Source organism: Chrysemys picta, chromosome 1, assembly GCF_011386835.1.
Source record: "Chrysemys picta bellii isolate R12L10 chromosome 1, ASM1138683v2, whole genome shotgun sequence".
Taxonomy (NCBI): domain Eukaryota; kingdom Metazoa; phylum Chordata; order Testudines; family Emydidae; genus Chrysemys; species Chrysemys picta.
Window position 1 is genome coordinate 254,825,817 of NC_088791.1, and position 23,016 is coordinate 254,848,832.

The window sequence follows — 23,016 nt, forward strand, 5'->3', positions numbered from 1 at the left end:
TCCCTACATCTCATCCTCAGCCCTGTTCTGGGAATACTCCTGTACATACCAATCCGTTTGTATGGTTTCTTCCATGGTATGTGGGGTTGTATGGGCACACACATATTACACTCACCCTGTCCCCACACACAATGGAAAAGTAGAAAGGAAACTGCAAGGAGTAATTTGCAGTTGCCTGATCCCTATATGAATGATACCATATAGTGTCTCTGCAATTAATAAAGTGCATCTGAGTAGCAGGGAGAACACATGGTTAAAGTTGACATTTCAGCTCTCAGGTCTTCTCAGACTATAGAAGGGGAAAGAAATCAGAGTAGAACAAAGTTGTATGAAGACAAAAGAAAATGAAAATAGAAATAACAACACTGAAAAATGAAGAGGGAAAATGTAAGAGAAAAATGAATGTTTGATCAGTGAAGAGATGTGGAAAGGGTCAGGTTGCTACCAAAACAAACAAGAAAAGGTCTAAGAATAAACAATAAGTGGCTAAAAAATAAAGCAATTAAATGTAGAAGTAAATAATAACTTTCAGGAGCCAGAGCAAGGAGGAGTGATAATTGTATGCACTTGGCAAAGAAGACTGTAGAGAGTTAGAAATAAATGATTCGGTTTCTCAATAGAAGCTGAGGATAAGTTGAGTCTTGAAGAAAAAAAATTATTTTCGAAGTGAAGACTATAAATCCCGATGGAAACTGAGGAGATTAAACAAATAATAAGTTTGGGTTTAACTGTTGTTTTGTGATAAGTGCTCTAAGGTTTATGGTGAAGTGAAAGAGAATGATGAAAGTCTTGTGTGGCTTGACTGTGTTTATATTGTTTTCATTAATATTTATTATTTAATAATAATATTTAATAATAAATTTATAGGGTTTTCATTAATGATCTGGAGGATGGTGTGGACTGCATTCTCAGCAAGTTTGCAGATGACACTAAACTGGGAGGAGTGGTAGATACGCTGGAGGGTAGGGATAGGATACAGAGGGACCTAGATAAATTAGAGGATTGGGCCAAAAGAAATATGATGAGGTTCAACAGGGACAAGTGCAGAGTCCTGCACTTAGGACGGAAGAATGCCATTCACTGTTACAGACTAGGGACCGAATGTCTAGGAAGCAGTTCTGCAGAAAAGGACCTAGGGGTCACAGTGGATGAGAAGCTGGATATGAGTCAACAGTGTGCCCTTGTTGCCAAGAAGGCTAATGGCATTTTGGGATGTATAAATAGGGGCATTGCCAGCAGATCGAGGGACGTGATCATTCCCCTCTATTCGACATTGGTGAGGCCTCATCTAGAGTACTGTGTCCAATTTTGGGCCCCACACTACAAGAAGGATGTGGAAAAATTGGAAAGAGTCCAGCGGAGGGCAACAAAAATGATTAGGGGGCTGGAGCACATGACTTATGAGAAGAGGCTGAGGAAACTGGGATTATTTAGTCTGCAGAAGAGAAGAATGAGGGGGGATTTGATAGCTGCTTTCAACTACCTGAAAGGGGGTTCCAAAGAGGATGGATCTAGACTGTTCTCAGTGGTAGCAGATGACAGAACAAGGAGTAATGGTCTCAAGTTGCAGTGGGGAAGGTTTAGGTTGGATATTAGGAAAATCTTTTTCACTAGGAGGGTGGTGAAGCACTGGAATGGGTTACCTAGGGAGGTGGTGGAATCTCCTTCCTAGAGGTTTTTAAGGTCAGGCTTGACAAAGCCCTGGCTGGGATGATTTAGTTGGGAATTGGTCCTGCTTTGAGCAGGGGGTTGGACTAGATGACCTCCTGAGGTTCCTTCCAACCCTGATATTCTATGATTCTTTATGATATATATGTGTATACATATATATGACATAATGAGGTACTAACTTGCCATCTATTTAATAGTTACTGTGTGTCTCTTCAGTATAAACAGTAAGTACTAAATGCCAATATAAATAGTTTCTTAACTGTTATGGTCAGGCTTTATGTATTACAGTATAATAGACTATGCAGGTTGTTCAAAGAAAAACTACTATACCATAAAATTCTGACAGAATGACAAATTCTCACTGATAATTGTTAATGATTAGAGAATTTCATGCTAGTGAAGAGGTACTATATCTGAATTCTGCCTTGCTTTAGCATTTTAAAGGCCACTTTAATATTTAACACAGCAACCTCAGGACTGAAATCTGTTACCACTAATAGATGAAGTAATGTTTAATTATATAGTCTATTAAATATGCTCTTCACAGCAAGTGCAGGAAATCTCCTAAATATCGTCCAAGCAAATACGTTACAATAAGAACATTCCTTTTTCTGAAGATTGACATTTTTCAGAAATTATTTGTCCAATATGTTGTTTATATTTCATGGTCCTGTGTATGAGCCAAGTTTTCAAAAGTGCCTAAGTGAAGCACTCTCATTGTTTGCCACATCAGGGCCCAAGCCATAAAAGGAAGCTACTTCTCTCTATTGGAAATCCCGAATGAGGGTATCAGCAGAACCACCATCTAACCCCTCTTGGGGTGAATTCCCTGGCAGTACAAAATGCCTTGCAAAAGTGACTTCGGTGCTTGAAGTCTGTCTGCATTCCTATGCACCTAAACACCATAGACTTTCAATGTCACTTAGGCTCCTTAATCCCTACAATATTTTTAAAAATGGGATTTATGCCTATAAGCCACTTAGCACTTTTGAAAACTTGGCTTTATTATTTATTGCATAACATAGTTTTGTAGTATTTCTCCTACTAAGAGCTACTTCAGGATTACACTTTGTTTCTTGTTATAATTATTTTGATTAATGTTAAGTGATTTTCTCCTGTTAGGTACATTTCAAAGGATATTCATTAAACATAAAAAATGGATTGATCATGGAGTCTAAAATCTTCAAATTGTAATTTTGTTTAATTATTGTATACACAGCTAAATATAATATACTACCTATAAAAAGACTAGTAGAAACAAAGGGTGAAATTCTAGCCTCATTGAAGTCAATGGCAAAATTCCCAGGTATTTCAGTGTGGTCAGGATTTCACCCACAGTATTTAATATTGCTTCGTAAGGGAACTCAAACTTTTTAAAAAATATTTTAATTGTTTTGTAGATTTTGCTCAGCTTGTTTGTTGCTGTTATTTTGGACAACTTGGAACTTGATGAAGATCTAAAGAAGCTTAAACAAGTAAGAGTATTTTTGGGGTTCTTTTTTGTTTTTTTCATGCTGGAAGATATTTGCATCAGAGTGTAATCATGCCCACCAATCCCCTGCTAAAAATGTAGATTTTGTGTACATAATGGCACATTTTATAACATTCATCTTAAGGTGGCTTCATTTCACCTATCATTATTGGCTTTTTGTTCACATTTCAGGTTAGTTCATCCATTTAACTAAATAGTTATTGAGATCAAGGGCCTAATCCTGCTCCGATTGAGATCAATGACAAAACTTGTTGCAGGATTAGGGCTGGAATGGAGAACTATTTAACAATGGCTTTTTTAAAGCTCTGAAATAGTGAAAAAATAGTGTGTCACAAGTTAGTGTAGAATTATCCTCTTTCACATATTAAAAAAAAAGGTTAACTTACCTGCTTAGATTATTTACATTGAAATCCTAAATTAGGGATGGTGTGCCAAATTAACTCGTATTAATGCTCTTCAGATGGATTGCTCTTTTTTGCTTTGGGGACTAAAGCAATTCATTTGTTCCATTTATTTTGTATGTGATTGTTTACTACAAGCTGTTGACTGGCCTAAGGATGGCTGTGGGCTCAAAGATGATTTATGGGCTATTCTTCCTTTGTACCTGAATTTTTTTCAAGAATGATACTGTCAGAGACATCTCTATCACTTTGTGGCACTTGCAAACAATAGTATTACAGAAATACTTGACGCTCTTTAGCAGACTTCTGTAACCATTGCTTATTAATGATCCAATATTCTGCCTCAGCTATGTGTTGCAAGGTTGAACTAAGTTGTTTCTGACAATATGCTCATTGCACAGGGAACTCTTTACTGGCACTAACAAATCTAAAAACTGGGCTTGAATAGGAGCATTCATAAGCTTAAAGTTATTTGTATGCTTAAAAACCTTGCTGAATAGGGAACTACATCAGATAATCTTGGGAATATAGTAGAGATTGTGCATTTTGCCTATCACAAGTCCATAAAAGCTAAAATGACCTGAAATAAAAATGACTTGGGTGCGTAGGAAGCAAGTTACCCATTACTAACGTTTTACAGGAACTTTTCAAAGGTGTGTAAGGCCCAGGTTTTTGAAGGTATTCAGTCATTGAAATAGGAATGTGATTCCCCTGGTCGTGTACACATATTTACGCTAGCACTCAGTGAGCTAACACGAATATAAATAGCAGCATAGCTGCGGTAACATGGATGATGGCCGCAGAAGCACAGCTGAGCTGTGCCATGTACAAACCCATCTGAAAGTGGTGGATACATACTCATCATGGTTCAACTGTGCCTCCATGCCACTACCCATGATAGTGCAGCTACTCTGCTACTTATACTTGTGCTAGCTCCATGAGAATTGACATGAGTACATGTACACAAGCAGGGGAATCACACTCCTAGCTTGTAGCATAGACATGGGCTCGTCTGACAGGCATTGCAATACTGAGGTTATAAGTCTTATTGAAAGGCAGTAGGACTTAGGCTTTAAAGTCACGAAGGTGCTTTTGAAAACGTTACTACTAAACACAAGGCTATGGTACGTGCTTTTAATGTTTCTCTGTATTTAAAACAACAATCTTTTTTTACAGACGATTGCTCAGTGATGTTAAAATTCTTCCCTTCATATATTTTACACAAAAGTAATTAATATTATATGTAGTCTTTTCTGCTTAAAGAAGTATTTACAGTGAAAACAGTTAAAAATGTGTCTTTGAAATTAATGATTGTGCAACCGATTATAGGACTCAAGGAGAAAGTTTTCCCGTGAGGTAAATGTGATGGCATCCCAGGCTCGGTGCTGATAGTGGCTGTGCACTATTATACTGAATTATTGGTTTTCTTATCACAGAAGATAAAGCAAAGTATTTAATTCAATGACATTTTGGCTTCTCCATTATAAACCGATCATGAGAAGGAGGAAAAGATTGTGGGGTAATTGTTGTTTTTAATCGGGGGCATATCTGTAATGAAAATGGTTCTGTATCATTGCATAGAAAAAATTTATTTCTCTGTGTTTAATTAAAAGCTGAATGAAATGCCAAGAAATGATGCAAGCAACAGACCAGCTAATTTACAAGTCACTGATTCTCTAGAAATGTCCTGTATACCAGATAAAAATGCATCACCCTTTAGAAAATCCACATGCCTGTTTTGGGTGGGGTGAGTTTGCCTTGGGTTTTTGTTTTTGTTTTTTCATTTTCTGCTCCTGGGGGAATTCTGCACCAAAAAATTAAAAATTCTATGCACAATATTTAAAAATTCTGAAAATTTTACTATATATACAATTTTACTATATATACAACACTATATAATCACGCCAGTTTCAATTATTTTGGTAATTTATTTCAAAATACCCGTCAGCAAGTATGTCTGTAACAATACAGGCACACACAAAAATTCCCCCAGGAATAGAGTTAAAGAAACCCCCATGACAACCCACTTCCTGTTTCTCTGCCCCCAACCCCACGCTTAGGGGGAGGAATAGCTCAGTGATTTGCACATTGGCCTGCTAAACCAAGGGCTGTGAGTTCAAACCTTGAGGGGGGCCATTTAGGAATTTGGGGCAAAAATCTGTCTGGGGAGTGGTCCTGCTTTGAGCAGATGTTGGACTAGATGATCTCCTGAGGTCCCTTCTAACCCTGATATTCTATGATCATCATATTACATAAAGGCAGAATATTTGGTAATTTCTGAACATTGTGCACAATGGCCATTTCTGGCATAAATATTCTATAGATGGATTTGAAAATATACCCCTTCATGCAAGAGCGAGTCAGTAAAAGGTTGCCAAATGGTCTAGAAATAAATCAATTTAAACTCTCAAGAAACTGTAGTGCATTCTTGGACACTATTTTTCTAAGCAGGAAAATTAATGCAGAGAAGAGATTCAGGTGATATATCAAATGTATTAAAATATTGGCAATACCCTGCACGGTGCTGACCACCCTCAGCTCCTTTTGACGTTAGTAGGAGTCAAGGGTGCTCAACACCTTCCAGAATTGGGAAATGTTAATGCAATGTTGTTAATGCAAAAGCAGCATTTCCTTCATCTGAAAGTCAGACAATTCAATACTATGATTTTGCAGAAGCCCTAATTCAGCCCTCCTGCTAACAGTGGTATTCTATTTTATTTGAATGTGGTTCAGTCAGAGAAAGCAGAATCTGTAGCCTCTACCTTAGATTCATATGCAGTTGCTTATTCATTGTCAAATGATTATTTTTAAATGCGGTTAGAAAAAATGTTTTTAATCCCCTTGCCTCTTCAGACCTGGCTGAGAGCAGTTAATTTCATGCTTTTGAGCAAGAAAAAAAATCTCCGAAGAGCAGTACACTTTGTGCAGTAAAACAAATACAGAGTAAGATTATTTTTAATTAAGAAAAAGATAGCACATATTTTCAGACATAGAAAAATGTTATAATTCCAGAAAAAAAAGTATGCGAGCTCTCGTCCACCAGCATTGAGATGTGGGAAGAAAAGTGAGCTAAATTTTGGGGAAATGGGCATCACACAGCGCCACAGGCAGGTGGATGGTAGGGTTGTGGAGGCAGCTGTTTTTGGCAGGTCAAAGGAAGCTTGGCCTGTCAGCCCTGGATTCATTGCAGGCACATGTTTGTGCTCAGACTCTAGTGGTAGCTTTGATCCTAACAGATAATGATCCAACTAATTACCTTTCTGCAGAATGAATTGTGGATGTTGCTCCACATTGTAAAGAACAATTCGGATATCTGTAGTTTACATATATATGTATATATATATGATTTGTTAATCAATGTTGGTACATCTATTTTTAGGTTCTGAGTAATTTAAAAGAGAGTCATAAGGATTTCAATCTCTTGTTCCTTTCACTTTATTCTCCATCTTTCTCTCTTCACCCGTCTCCAATACACACCCCACTTACTCTTCTGCTCATTCCTCTAGTCTTCTCTGTGCGTGACTACTCTACTCATTCAACCCCACTTTGACATACATACACACACAGTGCCCTACAATCCTTTGTTTACTTTAGCCGTTAGGAGGCCTGGTCAGCATTTGCCAGCCTGGCTGTAGAGAAAGTATGACTGTTCATCGCACCTGTTAAAAGCTTCAGCTGGTACGAAGTGCAGCAGTCCATCTGTTTATTAGCATAGGTTCCATGAACATGTTGACCTGGCTCTGGATCTCCACTGGATGCAGAGTTCAGCGCAAGGGCTCTATCCTAATATTCAGAGCCTCCCCTCAGGTTGGCTGTTGGTATTTGAGAGATTATCACTCCCTCCATGACCTTTCACAACAGCTACATTCCAATGGAAAAAAACCTGTCCACCGGTAGGGAGCTCATAAGTGTTGTAGAAGGAACTTTCACAGGAGTTGGACCTAGACTACAGAACTCACTCCTGCCAGAGATAAGAATGACCAGGCCACTAATTTATTTAAAACTAAATATAAAACTCATTCCTTTGGCTTAGCTTTCCATAAGTTCTTTCCATTTCTGTCATACATGCACACACACACGCGCACACGCACACACACTTTTTCTATTTTTAAATACTTGGGAGGTGCACAGATGCTTTTTGCATGGGAGCATAGATGAATAGATGGACAATACAGAGTATGGTCCAACCAACCCCTTACTTAACCCCCTTCATTAACTAACCCCATTAATGATCTCTGCTGATGGGCACTATATCCTTCACCGAATAAATCCAAGTTTTTTGTTTGCTTTCTTAACTGCTGCTAGATATTAAGCTGATGGATTTGAGTCTCTGTACAGTGCCGCCCTCCAGGTATTCATCTCTTTATCCAAAGCAGTTCTAACAGCAGAGACTAGCTAGAAAACCAGTAAGCTGTGAAAATACATGCTATTTTTATAACTTCTGCTAGACACTCCTGCTGCTGTCTTTTTATGTGATCGTCTAGAGAGTAAATGAAGAAAGCACCATGAAATCACAGCATCCTGCTTCTTTTTCTTTATCTTTTCACTGTGAACTTTTGAGAAGAGAGATTTTAGGTATTGCTTTTGTCCATGTTTTGGTCAGTAAAACATCAGAATTTCAAAAAGGCTTAAAATTAAATAAATATGGGAGTTAAAAGTTAGCAATCCAAAAATATTACATTTGTTACTTGTTATATCACCAAGATCCCTCAAAGAGAGGTCTTAAATAGGTCAGAGGAAACAAAATGGAAATAACTTTTTAGGGGAGATGAGAGATAACAGTCAAAATATGAATTATATCAGCCAAGTCAAGGACCCTGTGCTCAGAGTAGGGGTGGCGTGAGGTGTTGTGCCTCTACAACATACCTGTGGAATTCAAGCTCAGCTACATTGACGTATGCGGCGAAGATGAAGGCTGGAGGTAGAAAAGGCAGAGACCTAAACTGTATGAACTTACACTGCTTTCCCCTTTCTCCTGGGAAGCCCCATTTGGGATGGCCTTGGTAAGAAAAGCCCCTTCTCAGTGTTGCTGATGTAGGAGAATGGGGCCTTTGAGAAGTATGTAGAGCAATTGAAATGAGCTCTCTGACACAGAACAAAAGAAAAACTACACCTTAAAGTGGATTCTGTTAAACTGTTAAAGACCCGAAGATGGCTGTTAAAACGCAATGCTTTCTTTGTAAATATGAAAATACATTAACCCAATCAGAGTTTTACAGAGATTTTCTTTCTCAAGGTAAACCCTGACTTTTTTTTACAAACATTTTCATTTGCAGCCTAAATAGATGGCAGCTAGACAGTGCTCTGTGAACTGCTATCTACAATATTAAGCCTGTATCATTAGTACTGAGACACTTTATTTTGGAGTGCAATGGCTGCCTAGAAAGCAACCCATTTTAATAGGCTCTGTTGTGAGAGATTCAGTGCATTTGGAAGGGGCTATAGCCCTTAATGTTCCCTTTTTCCCTCTCATGCAAACCAAACCATAAACCACTAGATTTCAACACAAGGTGTAATCATTGCACATGGAAACAGTTGACAGCAGCCCTGACCTTTTGTGATCTGATAGCCATTAGTCATCTGAACCAGCAAGTCTGCAATAATAAGCATAAATTATCCAGCTGTTTATCAGTCTTAACAGAAACCACCACCAACAGCATATTGAACATGTAAGGACAGCTGTTGAGTAGCCAATCAATTCACAATGCTGTTTATGTTTTATATAAGCCTTTGGGTCTGGCTAGTCACTTGAAAAACTAATATTTTTTCAGAAGAGAAAAAGCAATAAATTTGTTTGCTCACTTCATATCTTAGCTCAGTTGCTGATTCACGAAATAAGACTTAGATGTGCTTAGAGTAAACAGGCTGCAGGCAATAGCTGAAAATATATATATTTTTAAACTCATACGCAGGGCCGGCTCTAGGCACCAGCAAAACAAGCTGGTGCTTGGGGCGGCACATTTTTAGGGGCGGCATGGCCGGCGCCAGAATGCCGCCCCTAAAAATGTGCCCCGGCTGCCCTAGCTCACCTCCGCTGCTGCTGCCATGGCGCGCAAAACAGCTGATTCGCGCGCCGTTACTCGCCCTCCCTCCCAGGCTCTCAAGCCTGGGAGGGAGGGGGAGCGGCGGCAAGCGAATCAGCTGTTTCGCGCGCCGTGGCTCGGGGTCTCCCCCTCCCTCCCAGGCTCTCAAACCTGGGAGGGAGGGGGAGATCCCGAGCGGCCGTTTCGCGCGCCGCTGCTCCCCCTCCCTCCCAGACTTGAGAGCCTGGGAAGGAGGGGGAGAAGCGGCGCCCGCGCCGCGGCCACTCGGAGTCTCCCCCTCCCTCCCAGGCTCTCAAACCTGGGAGGGGGGAGAGACTCCGAGTCGCCGCGGCGCGGGCGCCGCTTCTCCCCCTCCCTCTCTCCCTCCTAGGCTTGAGAGCCTGGGGGAAGGAGGCAGGGCTGGGGATTTGGGGAAGGGGTGGCGTTGAGGCGGGGCTGGGGGTGGAGTAATTAAAGAACGGGGAGGGGGTGGCCAAAATTGTTTTTGCTTTGGGCGGCAAAAATCCTAGAGCCGGCCCTGCTCATACGAGCTGCACAGGAAACCAAAACTAGCAATGGTGGCTGTCATTTTCAAGCTCTGGGTACTGATATCAATAGATCCACATAAAGCTCTTAAAAGCCTCTCACATGTCAGGTTTTCTGCATTTCCTGCAGCACATTAATGTTAGTCTGCAACAAAATAGCAGATGAAATTCAGTGTTGATAAATGTAAAATAATGCACATTGGAAAACATAATCCCAAATATGCATATATAATGATGGAGTCTAAATTAGCTGTTACCACTCAAAAAAGAGATCTTGGAGTCATTGTGGATAGTTCTCTGAAAACAGCCACTCAATGTGCAGCGGCAGTCCAAAAAGCTAACAGAATGTTGGGAATCATCAAGAATAAGACAGAAAATATTGTATTGCCTCTATATAAATTTGTGGTACGCCCATATCTTGAATACTGCATGCAGATGTGATTGCTCCATCTCAAAAAAGATATATTGGAATTGGAAAAGGTTCAGAAAAGGGCAACAATGATTAGGGGTATGGAACAGCTTCCATATGAGGAAAGATTAAAAGATTCCATATGAGGAAAGATTAAAAAGCCTGGGACTTTTCAGCTTGGAAAACAGACGACTAAGGGAGGATATGAAAGAGGTCTATAAAATCATGACTGGTGAGGAGAAAGTAAATAAGGAAGTGTTATTTACTCCTTCTCATAACACAAGAACTAGGGGTCACCAAATGAAATTAATAGGTAGCAGGTTTTGAAACAAATAAAAGGAAATATTTCTTCACACAACGCACAGTCTAACTTTGGAACTCCTTGCCAGAGGATGTTGTGAAGGCCAAGACTATAACAGGATTAAAAAAAACCTAGATAAATTCATGGATAGGTCCATCAATGGTTATTAGCCAGAATGAGCAGAGATGGTTCCCTAGCCTTGGTTTTGCCAGAAGCTGGGAATGGGCAACGGGATGGATCACTTGATGATTACCTGTTCTGTTCATTCCCTCTTAAGCACTTGGCATTGGCCGCTGTTGGAAGACAGGATACTGAGATAGATGGACCTTTGGTCTGACTCAGTATGGCCATTCTTATGTTCTTATGTTATTACAGAGTCAGTAAACACACAGTGAGGGCCAAATTTGCACGGGATATACAGGATGTAAGTAACTGCAGCATAATAAGTCAGTAGCTTAACATTTTGATCCTGTGCTCTCTCTGTAAATCTAAAATATAAAATATCACTGAAAATTCTTAGGGTACCATTTTGATCTTACAAGTCTTGTTTTTAGTATAATTTAAATCAGCGGAATAAAATTATCTTCTTATTTATTTCTATGACACCACGTTCTTCCAATTGGTTTGCTGAGGATGTAGGTGAGTTTAGGATTCCAGTGGTGTTACATGAGTCTAACCAAGAACAGACTTAGCCTCCAGAATTGCAATAAGACTTTCATTTGCATTTACACATATTTGTACTGCTTCCTTTCAAAACTTAGATATGCATCTTAGAAAACTTCACAGGTTAGGAAGAGCATTCTGCATGTTCCAAAGAAATGGGGAAAAGATAGAAATAAGGGAGGGGGAAATGATGCATTCTCTTCTCCCAATGATTTCAAATCATGAAAATATTAAGGGTGAAAACCTGGGTCAATATGAAGTCAGTGGAAGTTTTAACATTAAAGTCAATGGAGCCAAGATTTCATCCTAGGTGTATGTATAAAACTAACCATCACTTAGTGAGCTTAATGATGACTATTATCTCCTCCTCTCTCACCACCCACTTGGTGTACAGTGTTGAGAACTCAAGATCCTCTGTAGGCACTTGAAATAATGCTACAAATTGAAGCTCACTGTCCATCTCAGGAAGTGGGAAGCCTACGTAATTGTAAAGTAGTGCTCAGCCTGCACCTGCCGTAAAAGTACAGTGATGTCACATTATTATTGGCAGAATGATTCAATAAATCTTCCATATAATGGTCAATCACTAGATAAGTTTCCTGAATCACTTTGCCAATAATCCACACTCATTAACTTTTTATATCGAGTACAAGCTTAGGACAATATACATTCCATAGAAACATTGACCTATCATTACTTCACTGTCTTCCAGAACTGTCCTCAAAGGGTAAAGACCCAACAGAGAAAACATTCTCTCATCTGTCACTAGTGTTGGCAAGTGTGACTCACAGATCTTGTTCTATTGATTCCTAAATTAAGCTACTTGGCTCCTCTCCTGCTATCCCTTCTCTGTTGAGCTCTGCAGAGAATGTGCTTTGTCCTTTTGAAAACTGAAAACATAATTCCATTGTTTCCTTCAGACCAGACTTCTTATGTGATCATGGACAAGTCACTCAGGGCCAAATTCTCATTAACACTGAGGGCCCTTTGCAGGCAGTGTAAAGTGGCTTTAGTGTAAAAGCGTATCTGTCCCAGGATCTCCCTGTCTTTCACTTCCTTTATCCTACTTTGTGTCTGTCTAAAGCATTTAGAGTGAAGTGACTCTTTACTATGGCCTTGTCTACACTACAGGGGAAAGTTGATCTAAGTTACACAATTTGAGTTACGTTAGTAGCATAACTCAAGTCGACGTAGCTTAGATCTACTTACTGCGGGATCCACACTATGCTATGTTGACGGGAGACATTCTCCTGTCGACTCCCTTTACTCTTGTTGATACAGTGGAGTACTGGAGTCGATGGGAGAGCGATTTGCGGTTGATCTAGCGGGTCTTCACTAGACCCGCTAAATCAACCCCCGGTGCATCAATCACCACAGCGCTGATCTCCCGGTAAGTGTAGACAAGCCGTATGTGTTTGCAAAGTACTTCGCACAATGAGGTCCCATCTCAGTTGTGGCCTCTAAGCACTACAATACAATACTTAATAAATTATAATGGGGACCTTTACTGGGGCACAAGAGAGGAGAGGCCCTCACCCTTATACAACTGCTTAGCAACCAGTCACAATCTGGACCATAATCAGTAAAGTATATAAGAAAAAATGTGCAAATTAAACTATGCTCTCTTTTAGCCAGCTCATGCAACTCCTATTCATACGAGCAGTCAGTTTGAAATCAATGGGTCAAATTTGACTCTAAGTTAGTGCGGTTATACTGAATGGACATCTATGTAGCCTAGTAGAAAGAGGAGTAGTAGTATTACTACCGACCTTTTGCTTTTTAAACACATTTGGTTAATAGGGAAAACTATTTACAAAGTTTATTTTTCAATCTGCTTTTCTTTTTAAACATAAATAAACTCCCCACTTCAGGCTGAAATCAATATTTTCAGATAAATGTCTACTAAAATAAAGATGCTGACCTACCCGGAAACATTGAATTCATTCTGAAAATGTTTTTGTTCTGTCCGAGTTGTCATATTTCTGAATTCATGTCACACTGGGGATGAAGCAATTAGTGGTTAGGAAGCTGGAGGCTCTCAAATCAGAGATGTCTCTGTTAAATGATAAAAATGCTGGCAAAACATTGCTTTAAACCATCTAATCAGAATGATAACCTATCCTGATTGCCCACACACAGAAGTTTAGATTATCGTACCTGCAAGTTAATTAGTTATTTTGCATATCAAGGACCTGATCCTGCAGACACCCATTAGCATTAGTATTTGCAGGACTAGGCTCCGAGCGTCCGACCTTTAATGAGGAAATCCTGCAGAATTTGAAGCCCATTTGGGGCCCATTCTGTGCTACTGTGGAGGAAAGGAAACAAACAGAGGAGTTAGAGAGGAATAAGGGTGTGGCCCCTGCCAGCTACCTACACTATGGATAGCAGTAGGGATGGGACATCCCCTCTCATACATTTATATGAGGAGCGGATAGGAAAGGAGAAGAATAGGAGCAGCCTTGGCTCCACCTTCAGGCTGGCATGGTGGGGAACATACACTGTGTAAAATATAGGGTGGGTGCAGGGTACTTCCCCTTGGAGCAGGGGGAAATCAAGAAGTAGATTGTCACTTTCTGAGTTTCCAATCTGCTCCTGAGGCCATGCATCCCCCAGGCCATGGCATGCCCCCATGTGGCAAAGGCACAATTGACCCCTTAACAAAGTATGAAAAGCTTCATTCTTATTTGTACCTGGGCACCTCCTTCTAAACAAAATGTGCCGCTCTATTGTAGTGTTATTTAAAATATTTAACACCTCCCTTTAAAAAAAAGAAGAAATAGTCTTAATAGTTATCGTAAGTGAAGCACCAAGAACACACAGAATCAGAATTTTTTACTTATTCAACCATTGCCTTGAGGTAGTTAAAATGCCTTCGATGTTCTACGTTCCATTCTGCACTAAAAATAACACGTTAGTTCTGGCAGGATGAGGTACCCCCTAGGCTGTAGTATAAGCAATTATGTTTGGGAACAAAACAGCACTGATCAAAATGTCAGGATGAGCTCTTCTTTTTTCACTTGTTTTTATGTTATTTGATCAAAAGAGGGCACTGAGACATTCTAAGAATATTTGCAAATGCCTCGATGTATTTATCTTTCTGTTGTAGATATCCTTGTATCAATTCCTAAATGTGTGTTTTAGGCCTCAACTTGGCCTGTTTTTTTCCTCACAAATCTAAATAACTGATTTGCTGGTGTAAAAGTGGAGGCCAGCTTCTAAAATTCTAACCAATTTGATATATATTTCATTTAAAATATGTATGACTTTCCAACCACCCTGATTTTTCGAAAAGGCTGAGCACCCACAAATCCCATTGAACCTTTGAAAATCAGGCCATCTTTATATAAGTGCCTTAATATAGTAATAAAGTTTGAAAAAATATATACACATGCCTGATTGGAAAATAGCTTTAAAAAACCATGACAATCTTGACGGCTCCAACATTGCCAGATATAACTTAACACTTCTAATGAGCTTTCTTGTGTTAGGTTTTCTCAAACTTAAGTTAGGCATGCCTTAATTCCACATAGCTATTTTATCTATTGTCAGTAGCGAGTAAGGACACCACTGCTCCAGTTCTAGGGGGGGCTGACTGAACCCTGGCCACCTCTTCAGTCCTGGAGCCACTGCTGTGGCAGCCCCGGAGCTGATCACCAGCTGCTGCTCCAGCAGCCCTAGGCTGATCTGCAGCCACTGCTCTGGCAGCCCCGGGGAGCACTGCCAGCTGCTGCTCCGGTGGCCTGGGGACCGCTGTTCTAGCAGCCCAGGGGCCGCTGCTCCGGCAGCCCTGGGGCTGACCGCTGGCCATTGCTCTGGTGGCCCTGGGGACCACTATTCTCGTGGCCCTGATGACCGTTGCTCCGGCGGCCGGAGGACCACTGCTCCAGTGGCCCCAGGGTGGACCACCAGCCAACTTCTCCGGTAGCCCTGGGGCCAACTGACAGCCCCTGCTCTGGTGGTCCCAGGGCTGACTTCCAGCAGCCTGGGGGCGGTGATCGTCCCAGAGACCACTGCGAACACCCGGTCAAAAAGGGACCCTGGCGGCTCCAGTCAGCACTGCCGACCTGGCCATTAAAAGCCCAGTTGGCGGTGCTGCGGGGCTAAGGCAGGCTAGTCCCTACCTGTTCTGGGGCACCGCACTGCGCCCCAGAAGCAGCCAGCAGGTCCGGCTCCTGGGGGTGGAGGGGTCTATGGGGCTCCATGTGCTGCCAAGCACCAGCTTTCCCAGTCAATGGGAGCTGGGGGGGCGGTGCCTGTGGGCGAGAGCAGCGCGCGCCGTGGAGCCTCCTGTCCCACCCCACCCCACCCTGCCTAGGAGCCGGACCTGTTGGCTGCTTCCAGGGTGCAGCATGGTGCCCCAGGACAAAGCAGGCAGCCTGCGCTAGTCCTGCTGCGCCACTGACCAGGAGCCGCCCGAGGTAAACCCGCACCCCAACTCCGAGCCCCATCCCTCTGCCCCAGCCCTGAGCCCTCCCTCCAAAACAAGAGCCCCCTCCTGCACCCCAAACCTTTCATCCCTGGCCCCACCCCAGATCCTGCACCCCCAGTCCAGAGCCCTCACCACTCCTGCACCCCAACCCCCTGCCCCAGCCCAAAGCCCCCTCCCACACCCTGAACCCCTCATCCCCAGCCCCACCCCAGAGCCCTCACCCCCTCCTGCACCCCACCCCCCTGCCTCAACCTGCAGGCCCCTCCCACACTCTGAATCTCTCAGCCCCCCCCCCAGCCTGGATTCCCCTCCTGCACCCTAAACCCCTCATCCTCAGCTCCACCCCAGAGCTTGCACCCCCAGCCAGAGCCCTCACCTGCTCCCACATCCCAACTCCCTGCCCTAGCCTGGAGCCTCTCTCCCACATGCTGAACCACTCATTTCTGGTCCTACCCCGGAGCTTGGAACCATTTAGAGCCCTCACCCCCTCCCGCACCCTAACCCCCTGTCCCTGCCCTGTGAAAGTGAGTGAGGGTGGGGGAGAGCGAGCCACCGAGGGAGGGGGAATGTAGTGAGCGGGGGGCAGGGCCTCGGGGAAGGGGCGGGGCTAGTGTGTTCGGTTTTGTGCAATTAGAAAGTTGTCAACCCTGAGTCATGGAGGTTCCAGAAAGTCATGGAATCTGTGACCTGCATGTCAGAATCATATAGGGTGACCAGATGTCCCGATTTTATAGGGACAGTCCCGATTTTTGGGTCTTTTTCTTATATAGGTTTCTATTACCCCCCCACACACACACACCACCTGTCCCGATTTTTCACACTTGCTGTCTGGTCACCCTAGAATCATACCCTTACGAATGACTAAATCACAGTGAATCCAAATGGAGGAATCCTCAGCCCCCAACATATTATTTAACCCCAGGACACCTACATAGAAAGTCCAAAGCAGCTATTTCTTCAGTATAAGCCAAAATGGATGCAGCCTCATGTTCCCTATGCAACTCTTTTTCCCCTATGATGCTTTTGGAGCAGAGAACACTGGAGAGCAGATCTTGGTCACCCTGGTAGGCCAAAAATAAAAAAGTCTTCCTAATAAAACTCAATGAAGGTCTCTTGATAAATCTGTTTTTCCCAATGGACTATAGGGATGATAGTATCCATCTCGGATGCTGTTTTACAGAGAGTATAAGAATTAAAATCTAGTAACCTAATTTACTGTTGAATACATATTTACTTTTCTGTGAATGCTTTTTGCTGCATTTAAAATTTAAATAACTTATTGGAAAGAGCATTTCAGTGTGAGCACAGTTAAAAATTTATTTTTTTATGGTTCAGTAGCTCTTCCATTATACAAGGTGTGTAATGTTGGAAATGTAGTAGCTGAAATGCATACCAATACATTTAAGAAAGGATAAAAGATTGTCATTGAAGCCACAGCTATATTTTGTTGTATTTAAATTAACAGCAGTCAAATTGGAGTCCTTATTTTCAGAGAGTTTGTTCAAAAAAAAATTGAAAATAAGATTACCTGGAGATTTCCAGATGACTATGTTTCTATTTAAAGCATTGTATGTATTGGGGGGAAAGGGAGGGTCTAATGTTAAACACTAGTAGATTCTTAAGGCTTATGTGAATTATTTCTAAATATCCTAGTATTCACATTTTTCATCAGAGTCACAATATGTAGTAATTTAAAAGATGACTGGTTATTAATCAGCATAATATAGCAAATTCATTCCTATTGTAACTCACTGAAGTCCATGGAGTTAAACCAAGCATTACTTTATTCAAGAGTTTATTTTCAATGTTCTTCAAAGTTTACTTGCTGTTATTGAAATCATTCCAAGTTATGACAGATGTGTACTGAGGCAGAATCACATTTTGTCAGTATATTGTCTGTAAAGAAACATAAAAACAGCCTAAAAGAAAAAAAATGCCTTTCTTAAGGGGAAACTGAAAATTTCAAAGTGCAAATATTAATTAGATGTTTGTTTAAAAAACTCTGATTGCTACTGTAGAGGTAAATGAAAAAGGGAGTATCTCTTGTTCCATCTCCTCATGCTGTCTCATGTAAAACTTGCTTTCTGGGACAGGAAGTTCTATTCGTCTGTGGCCAAGGTGGGGGTGAGGGCCCTCCCACTGTGCCCCTGACCCCCACCCCCCAACAGGGAGAAAGGGAGGATCAGCACTAGTAAAGCTGCCCTTCTATGCCACCTAGAGCCCATAATTGCCTTGGTCAGTTCCAGGTGTGGACCTCCTTTCTCTCTCCTCTGTCATGTTCCCTCGCCTGCTCCTCCTCCTCCTCCTCTCCCACAGCCTGTGCAGTGAGGGTCTGATAGGAAGCAAATCACTGCAATTGTCAGTGGAGTTTGGGGTGCTGGATTCACCGCCCAAGCCACAGGCTGCGTGTTGCGCTCTAACTGCTCTGTATGCTGGCATGCTCTAGGTAGCTAGCATGCTGCCCGATAGTCTGGCAGGCTCCACGTGGGGCAGTTAGAGTGCAACACACAGCCTGTGACTTGGGTGGTGAATTCGTTCAAAAATCACCCTGGCTTGCTTCACTGGGCAGTCTGTGCATGGGTCACAGGGTGCTGGAGAAGAATGCCCCCCATGATTGCAGTGCTATTTGCTGTGTTCTTTGGACCTAAGTATGAGTGAATGTCTGTCTATCTGTCTCTCTCTCTCACACACACACATGCACATTTTTGTTTGTTTGTGTGTGTGTGCACTTGCAACATTAGTAGTTTTAAGCCTGAATTAAGTACCTGTGACAACTGCCTATAGAAGCTCTTTCTACCAATACTAATTAGTTGGATATAACGCCCAATATGTTACAAAGCATTGGAGGAAACTGCTTGTTGACTGATGCCACCATATCACAATGTGATTTGTGGCCTGTCATACTCTCCTGTCAACAACATGGCTGTAGGAGCATGTATTCGGACACACCCATAGAATCACAGCCAGCTGCTGCCAAACAATACAGACTGTACTGAAGAAGGAAAGTCATTCATCAACACCATCAGATGCCTCACAGGCATCTAAGCCTCATTTGGCAGTGGCCATTCAGTGCAACCAGGGCCTGAAACTGATGGTACAGCTCAGGGGTCGGCAACCTTTCAGAAGTGGTGTGCCGATTCGTGTGCCAGTAATACATTTTAACATTTTTAGAAGGTCTCTTTCTATAAATCTATAATATATAACTGAACTATTGTTGTAGGTAAAGTAAATACGGTTTTTAAAATGTTTAAGACGCATCATTTAAAATTAAATGAAAATGCAGAGCCCCCCCGGACCGGTGGCCAGGACCTGGGCAGTGTGAGTGCCACTGAAAATCATCTTGCGTGCCGCCTTTGGCACACGTGCCATAGGTTGCCTACCCCTGGTATAGCTGATGGCAGTGTAAGAGGCATAGGCAAGTGCATATGTGGCAGCTTGGTAAGCTGTTCACTTATCACCACACTGCTTGAGCTTATACACATTTACATAGTATCATTGGTGAATCGCCATGGTGCCTGCACATTTGTCTCAAATCGATCTTACACACCTGCAGCTGCTGTCCTTCCATACATATAGGACTGAGCTGTTGCAGCCTAAAGAAGCCACACACAACATACTGTACAAACTAATAGCTATATCAGTTACTTTGCGTATAACTAAGCTGTCACAAATGTTAAACAGCAACCACACAGGTGATCACAAACACAGAGAAGCTACATGAGCCAGCAAGGAGTATGAGAATACTGGTATGCCTGAGAAAAATGCAGATGGATCCAAGCAGTAACTCAGGCTAGACGAGCTATATGAACACACACATTTAATGGTGACCCAGCTTGCAAATCCCATGTCAAACATCGATGACTACACAGCTCAGCATGTAAAAACCATGTAAAGTCCACACACTTCTGCATGTGTGGATCAAATGCCAACATCCCAAGGTTACCTGCTTTTCACAGGATAAAATGAGCTCAAATCAAAGTTATCGCCTTTAATTCAGGTATAAATAAGGCAACAGAGCCTCTCCCTAGGTTGAGGGTAGCCTTTTACCGACATTACCTGGCTACTCCTCTCCTGTTGTACTTTTTGTATCTGTCACTTGGGCCCTACACTGGTATGAGGCCCAGCTGATCTGTTACCCAGTCACTGATGGCCTAATTTTCAAAAGTGGTAATGACCCCCAGTTCCCATGAAGTCAATGGGAACTGCTGGCGCTCAGCACCTTTGAAAATCTGGCCATAATTAATGCGCTGGATTGGTTCCATTTTCCTGCGTACCCAACAGGTAAGATGTGGTTGGCTCTACCTGAGTAGGCTCTACTTAATAAGCTGCCTGGGCACATTTCAGGACACAGACAGGCTGTATGCTCTCTCAGGTTCTATACAGTCTTCAGAATATGTGAGCAATAGCTGGGACGTGATGAGAAATGCTGCAGTGCTACTTATTCTGCTTTTTGCATATATGCAAACACTCAGACTGAGTGAATTTTGCCATATGTTTTAAAGATGAACATATTGTACTCCATCAATAATGTATGGTTGTATTTGTACAAGAACAGAACTCCTATATCCTGTTCTTTTCGTAACTTGAAGATATTTAAGTAATTTATTGCTGATTAAATACACAATTCATAACCAGTAAGTGCCCACTTTACATGGGAATGTAATGCAATTTCCTTCATTGAAGTGGAGTATGCCATTCATATTTTTATCATTATGAAAATGCTTTTATGACTCAATAACCCTTGCATGGAAGCAAAAACAACTCAGTTGCTTATCCCAAGTGAATGAAAAGAAGCTGTCTTCACTTAAACATGAAAAAGCTATTAATTCATAGAAAACATTAACAATATAATAAAAAACAAGGTGCAAGTATTGTTGCAGTCCAGAAAGCAACTGTTGGTTGATTTTTTTTAAATTCAGCAATTTGTGGAGATTCTATGTGACCATATACTCTGAAATGCTTTAGAAAACATATGCCATGGGAACTCACTGAACTTAAACATGTATTTTATCTGTATCACTACTTTTTCAATATTATTTGTAAGAATCAGTTACTATTTCTATTGTAAACTAGAAGTGGATCTAATGGTGTCACTTCTAGCCTATTCTTCACACTCCAGCCCAAGAAACAAACTTTTGCTTTCTGTTCCATGACATGATCCAACTCAAGCTACCCCAAGTAACCCATGGTCATTTATTTCATATGCACCACATCACGGTGTCCAGTGTGAAACAGGAACAGCATCTCTTGTCTTAAACATTGTAGAATCATAACTCAAAGATCCCTTAATAAGCACTCAGACTGAACTGATGCCTCATGTCAGATAGAGTCATAACTCAAAGATCCCTTAATAAGCACTCAGACTGAACTGATACCTTGTGTCAGATAGAGTAATAGAACACAAACTCTTCTGATTTTCCTAATATTTTCCCATACAACAGAAGGTCCAAAATTTGGGACAGATTTGGAACTAACAGTGTATATGTTCTTTTTAGTGACGTTGTCACAGGAGTGTTATCAGTTTCTCCAAAACAGAGTGTGTCAACTGGAAAAGGTTTTGAGTGTTTGAATGGCGAAGATTATCTAGTGTCACAGCAGTTGTATAATGGGGATACAGCCAGTCTTTACATTCTACTTTACAAGTAGAGGTGGAATGTCCATATATAGTCCAAAGACAGATATGAGAGGCATAAATCTTTGTCCATACAAGTACTGATGAAAATTGCAGTTGGAGGATAATTCCTCACAGTTCCTATTCAGTTTGTGCATAGATGCTTTTTGCTTTCTGTTTGTTTCTTCTGTCATCCTTTTGTTTTCTTATAACTAATGGAGTTTCACAGGTATCTTGATGGGTCCAGGAGAACCTGACCTACTTGTGTCAGAGGAAATGAAGGGAGAAGGCCTGGCTAGCATTCCGTTGCCACATGGACAGTCTGAGATGTGCTGGTGGAGGGAATGGAAGGTTCACGGATCCCTTTTTCAATCCACTGGACTAAATATTGAGGATATATATAAAATTTGAGAAGAGGTCCAGGAAGCTAGAAAGATAAAGGGATTGAGTTAATTACATCCAGGGAAGTTTAAAAACTGTAAAAACAGAGACTCAGAATCTCTCACCAGACACAACAGAAATAGTAAACAATCATTATGTTCATTACTGATCTGTATACCCCTACATTTGCAACTATGGAAGCTAAAGTAATGATGACCATATCTCTTGTTCCGGGACATAAACTAATTGTTTGCTTGGGTAAGGAAGAAATTGCAACCCTCACAAATTGCACAATTGTCTAGGTGCATTATACTGAGGTTTCACCATCTCCTGAAGCACTGGACATTGACCAAGTCATGAACTGGAATGATATTGTCAGATGAACCTATAGTCCAAAATGTCTTTCTCAAATATTTCATACAACACTGTGTACAGTACTGTCCTTTTGCACTGGTACCATAGATCTAGTGTGGGATAAACCATACATTTATTTTTTTGGTGGGAGAGGGAAGTGTTTGAAAGGAACAGCAGTGCATGGTAGGATTAATTAGGATGTACATTGTTTGCCTTATCAGATCTGGTTTACAGCATAGGCAATATAGGCCAGTGCCTAAGGTTCCAGCTCCTTGCGCCTTGTGATTAGGTCAGAATCTCAGCTTTCTTTTTTTTAAAAAAAGAAGAACAGGAGTACTTGTGGCACCTTAGAGACTAACAAATTTATTAGAGCATAAGCTTTCGTGGACTACAGCCCACTAGTCCACGAAAGCTTATGCTCTAATAAATTTGTTAGTCTCTAAGGTGCCACAAGTACTCCTGTTCTTCTTTTTGCGGATACAGACTAACACGGCTGCTACTCTGAAACCTGCCATTTTTTTTTTAAGTTGGTTTCTAACCCTCAAGGTTGGGAAGAAAATCTTGAAAACATTACCCAAGTGTAATCAATGCAGCAGTGTCTTCCTAGTCTATAGGCATCCTGAAACAATAGCTCTGACAAATTCACCGTATTTATTTCAGCAAAAAGAACAGGAGTACTTGTGGCACCTTAGAGACTAACAAAATTATTTGAGCATGAGCTTTCATGGGCTAA

General features: G+C 41.5%; 1 protein-coding gene across 3 annotated transcripts in view; it reads left to right on the top strand.

Annotated features, from left to right (window-relative positions):
• Window positions 1–23,016, top strand: part of NALCN (sodium leak channel, non-selective) — a 361,008-nt gene that overhangs the window by 245,103 nt on the left and 92,889 nt on the right. For all 3 annotated transcript variants that reach the window (XM_065592295.1, XM_065592302.1, XM_065592310.1), the window contains one exon: window positions 3,072–3,146. In XM_065592295.1, coding sequence (XP_065448367.1) covers window positions 3,072–3,146 — 75 coding nt within the window. The remainder of the gene's footprint in view (window positions 1–3,071; window positions 3,147–23,016) is intronic.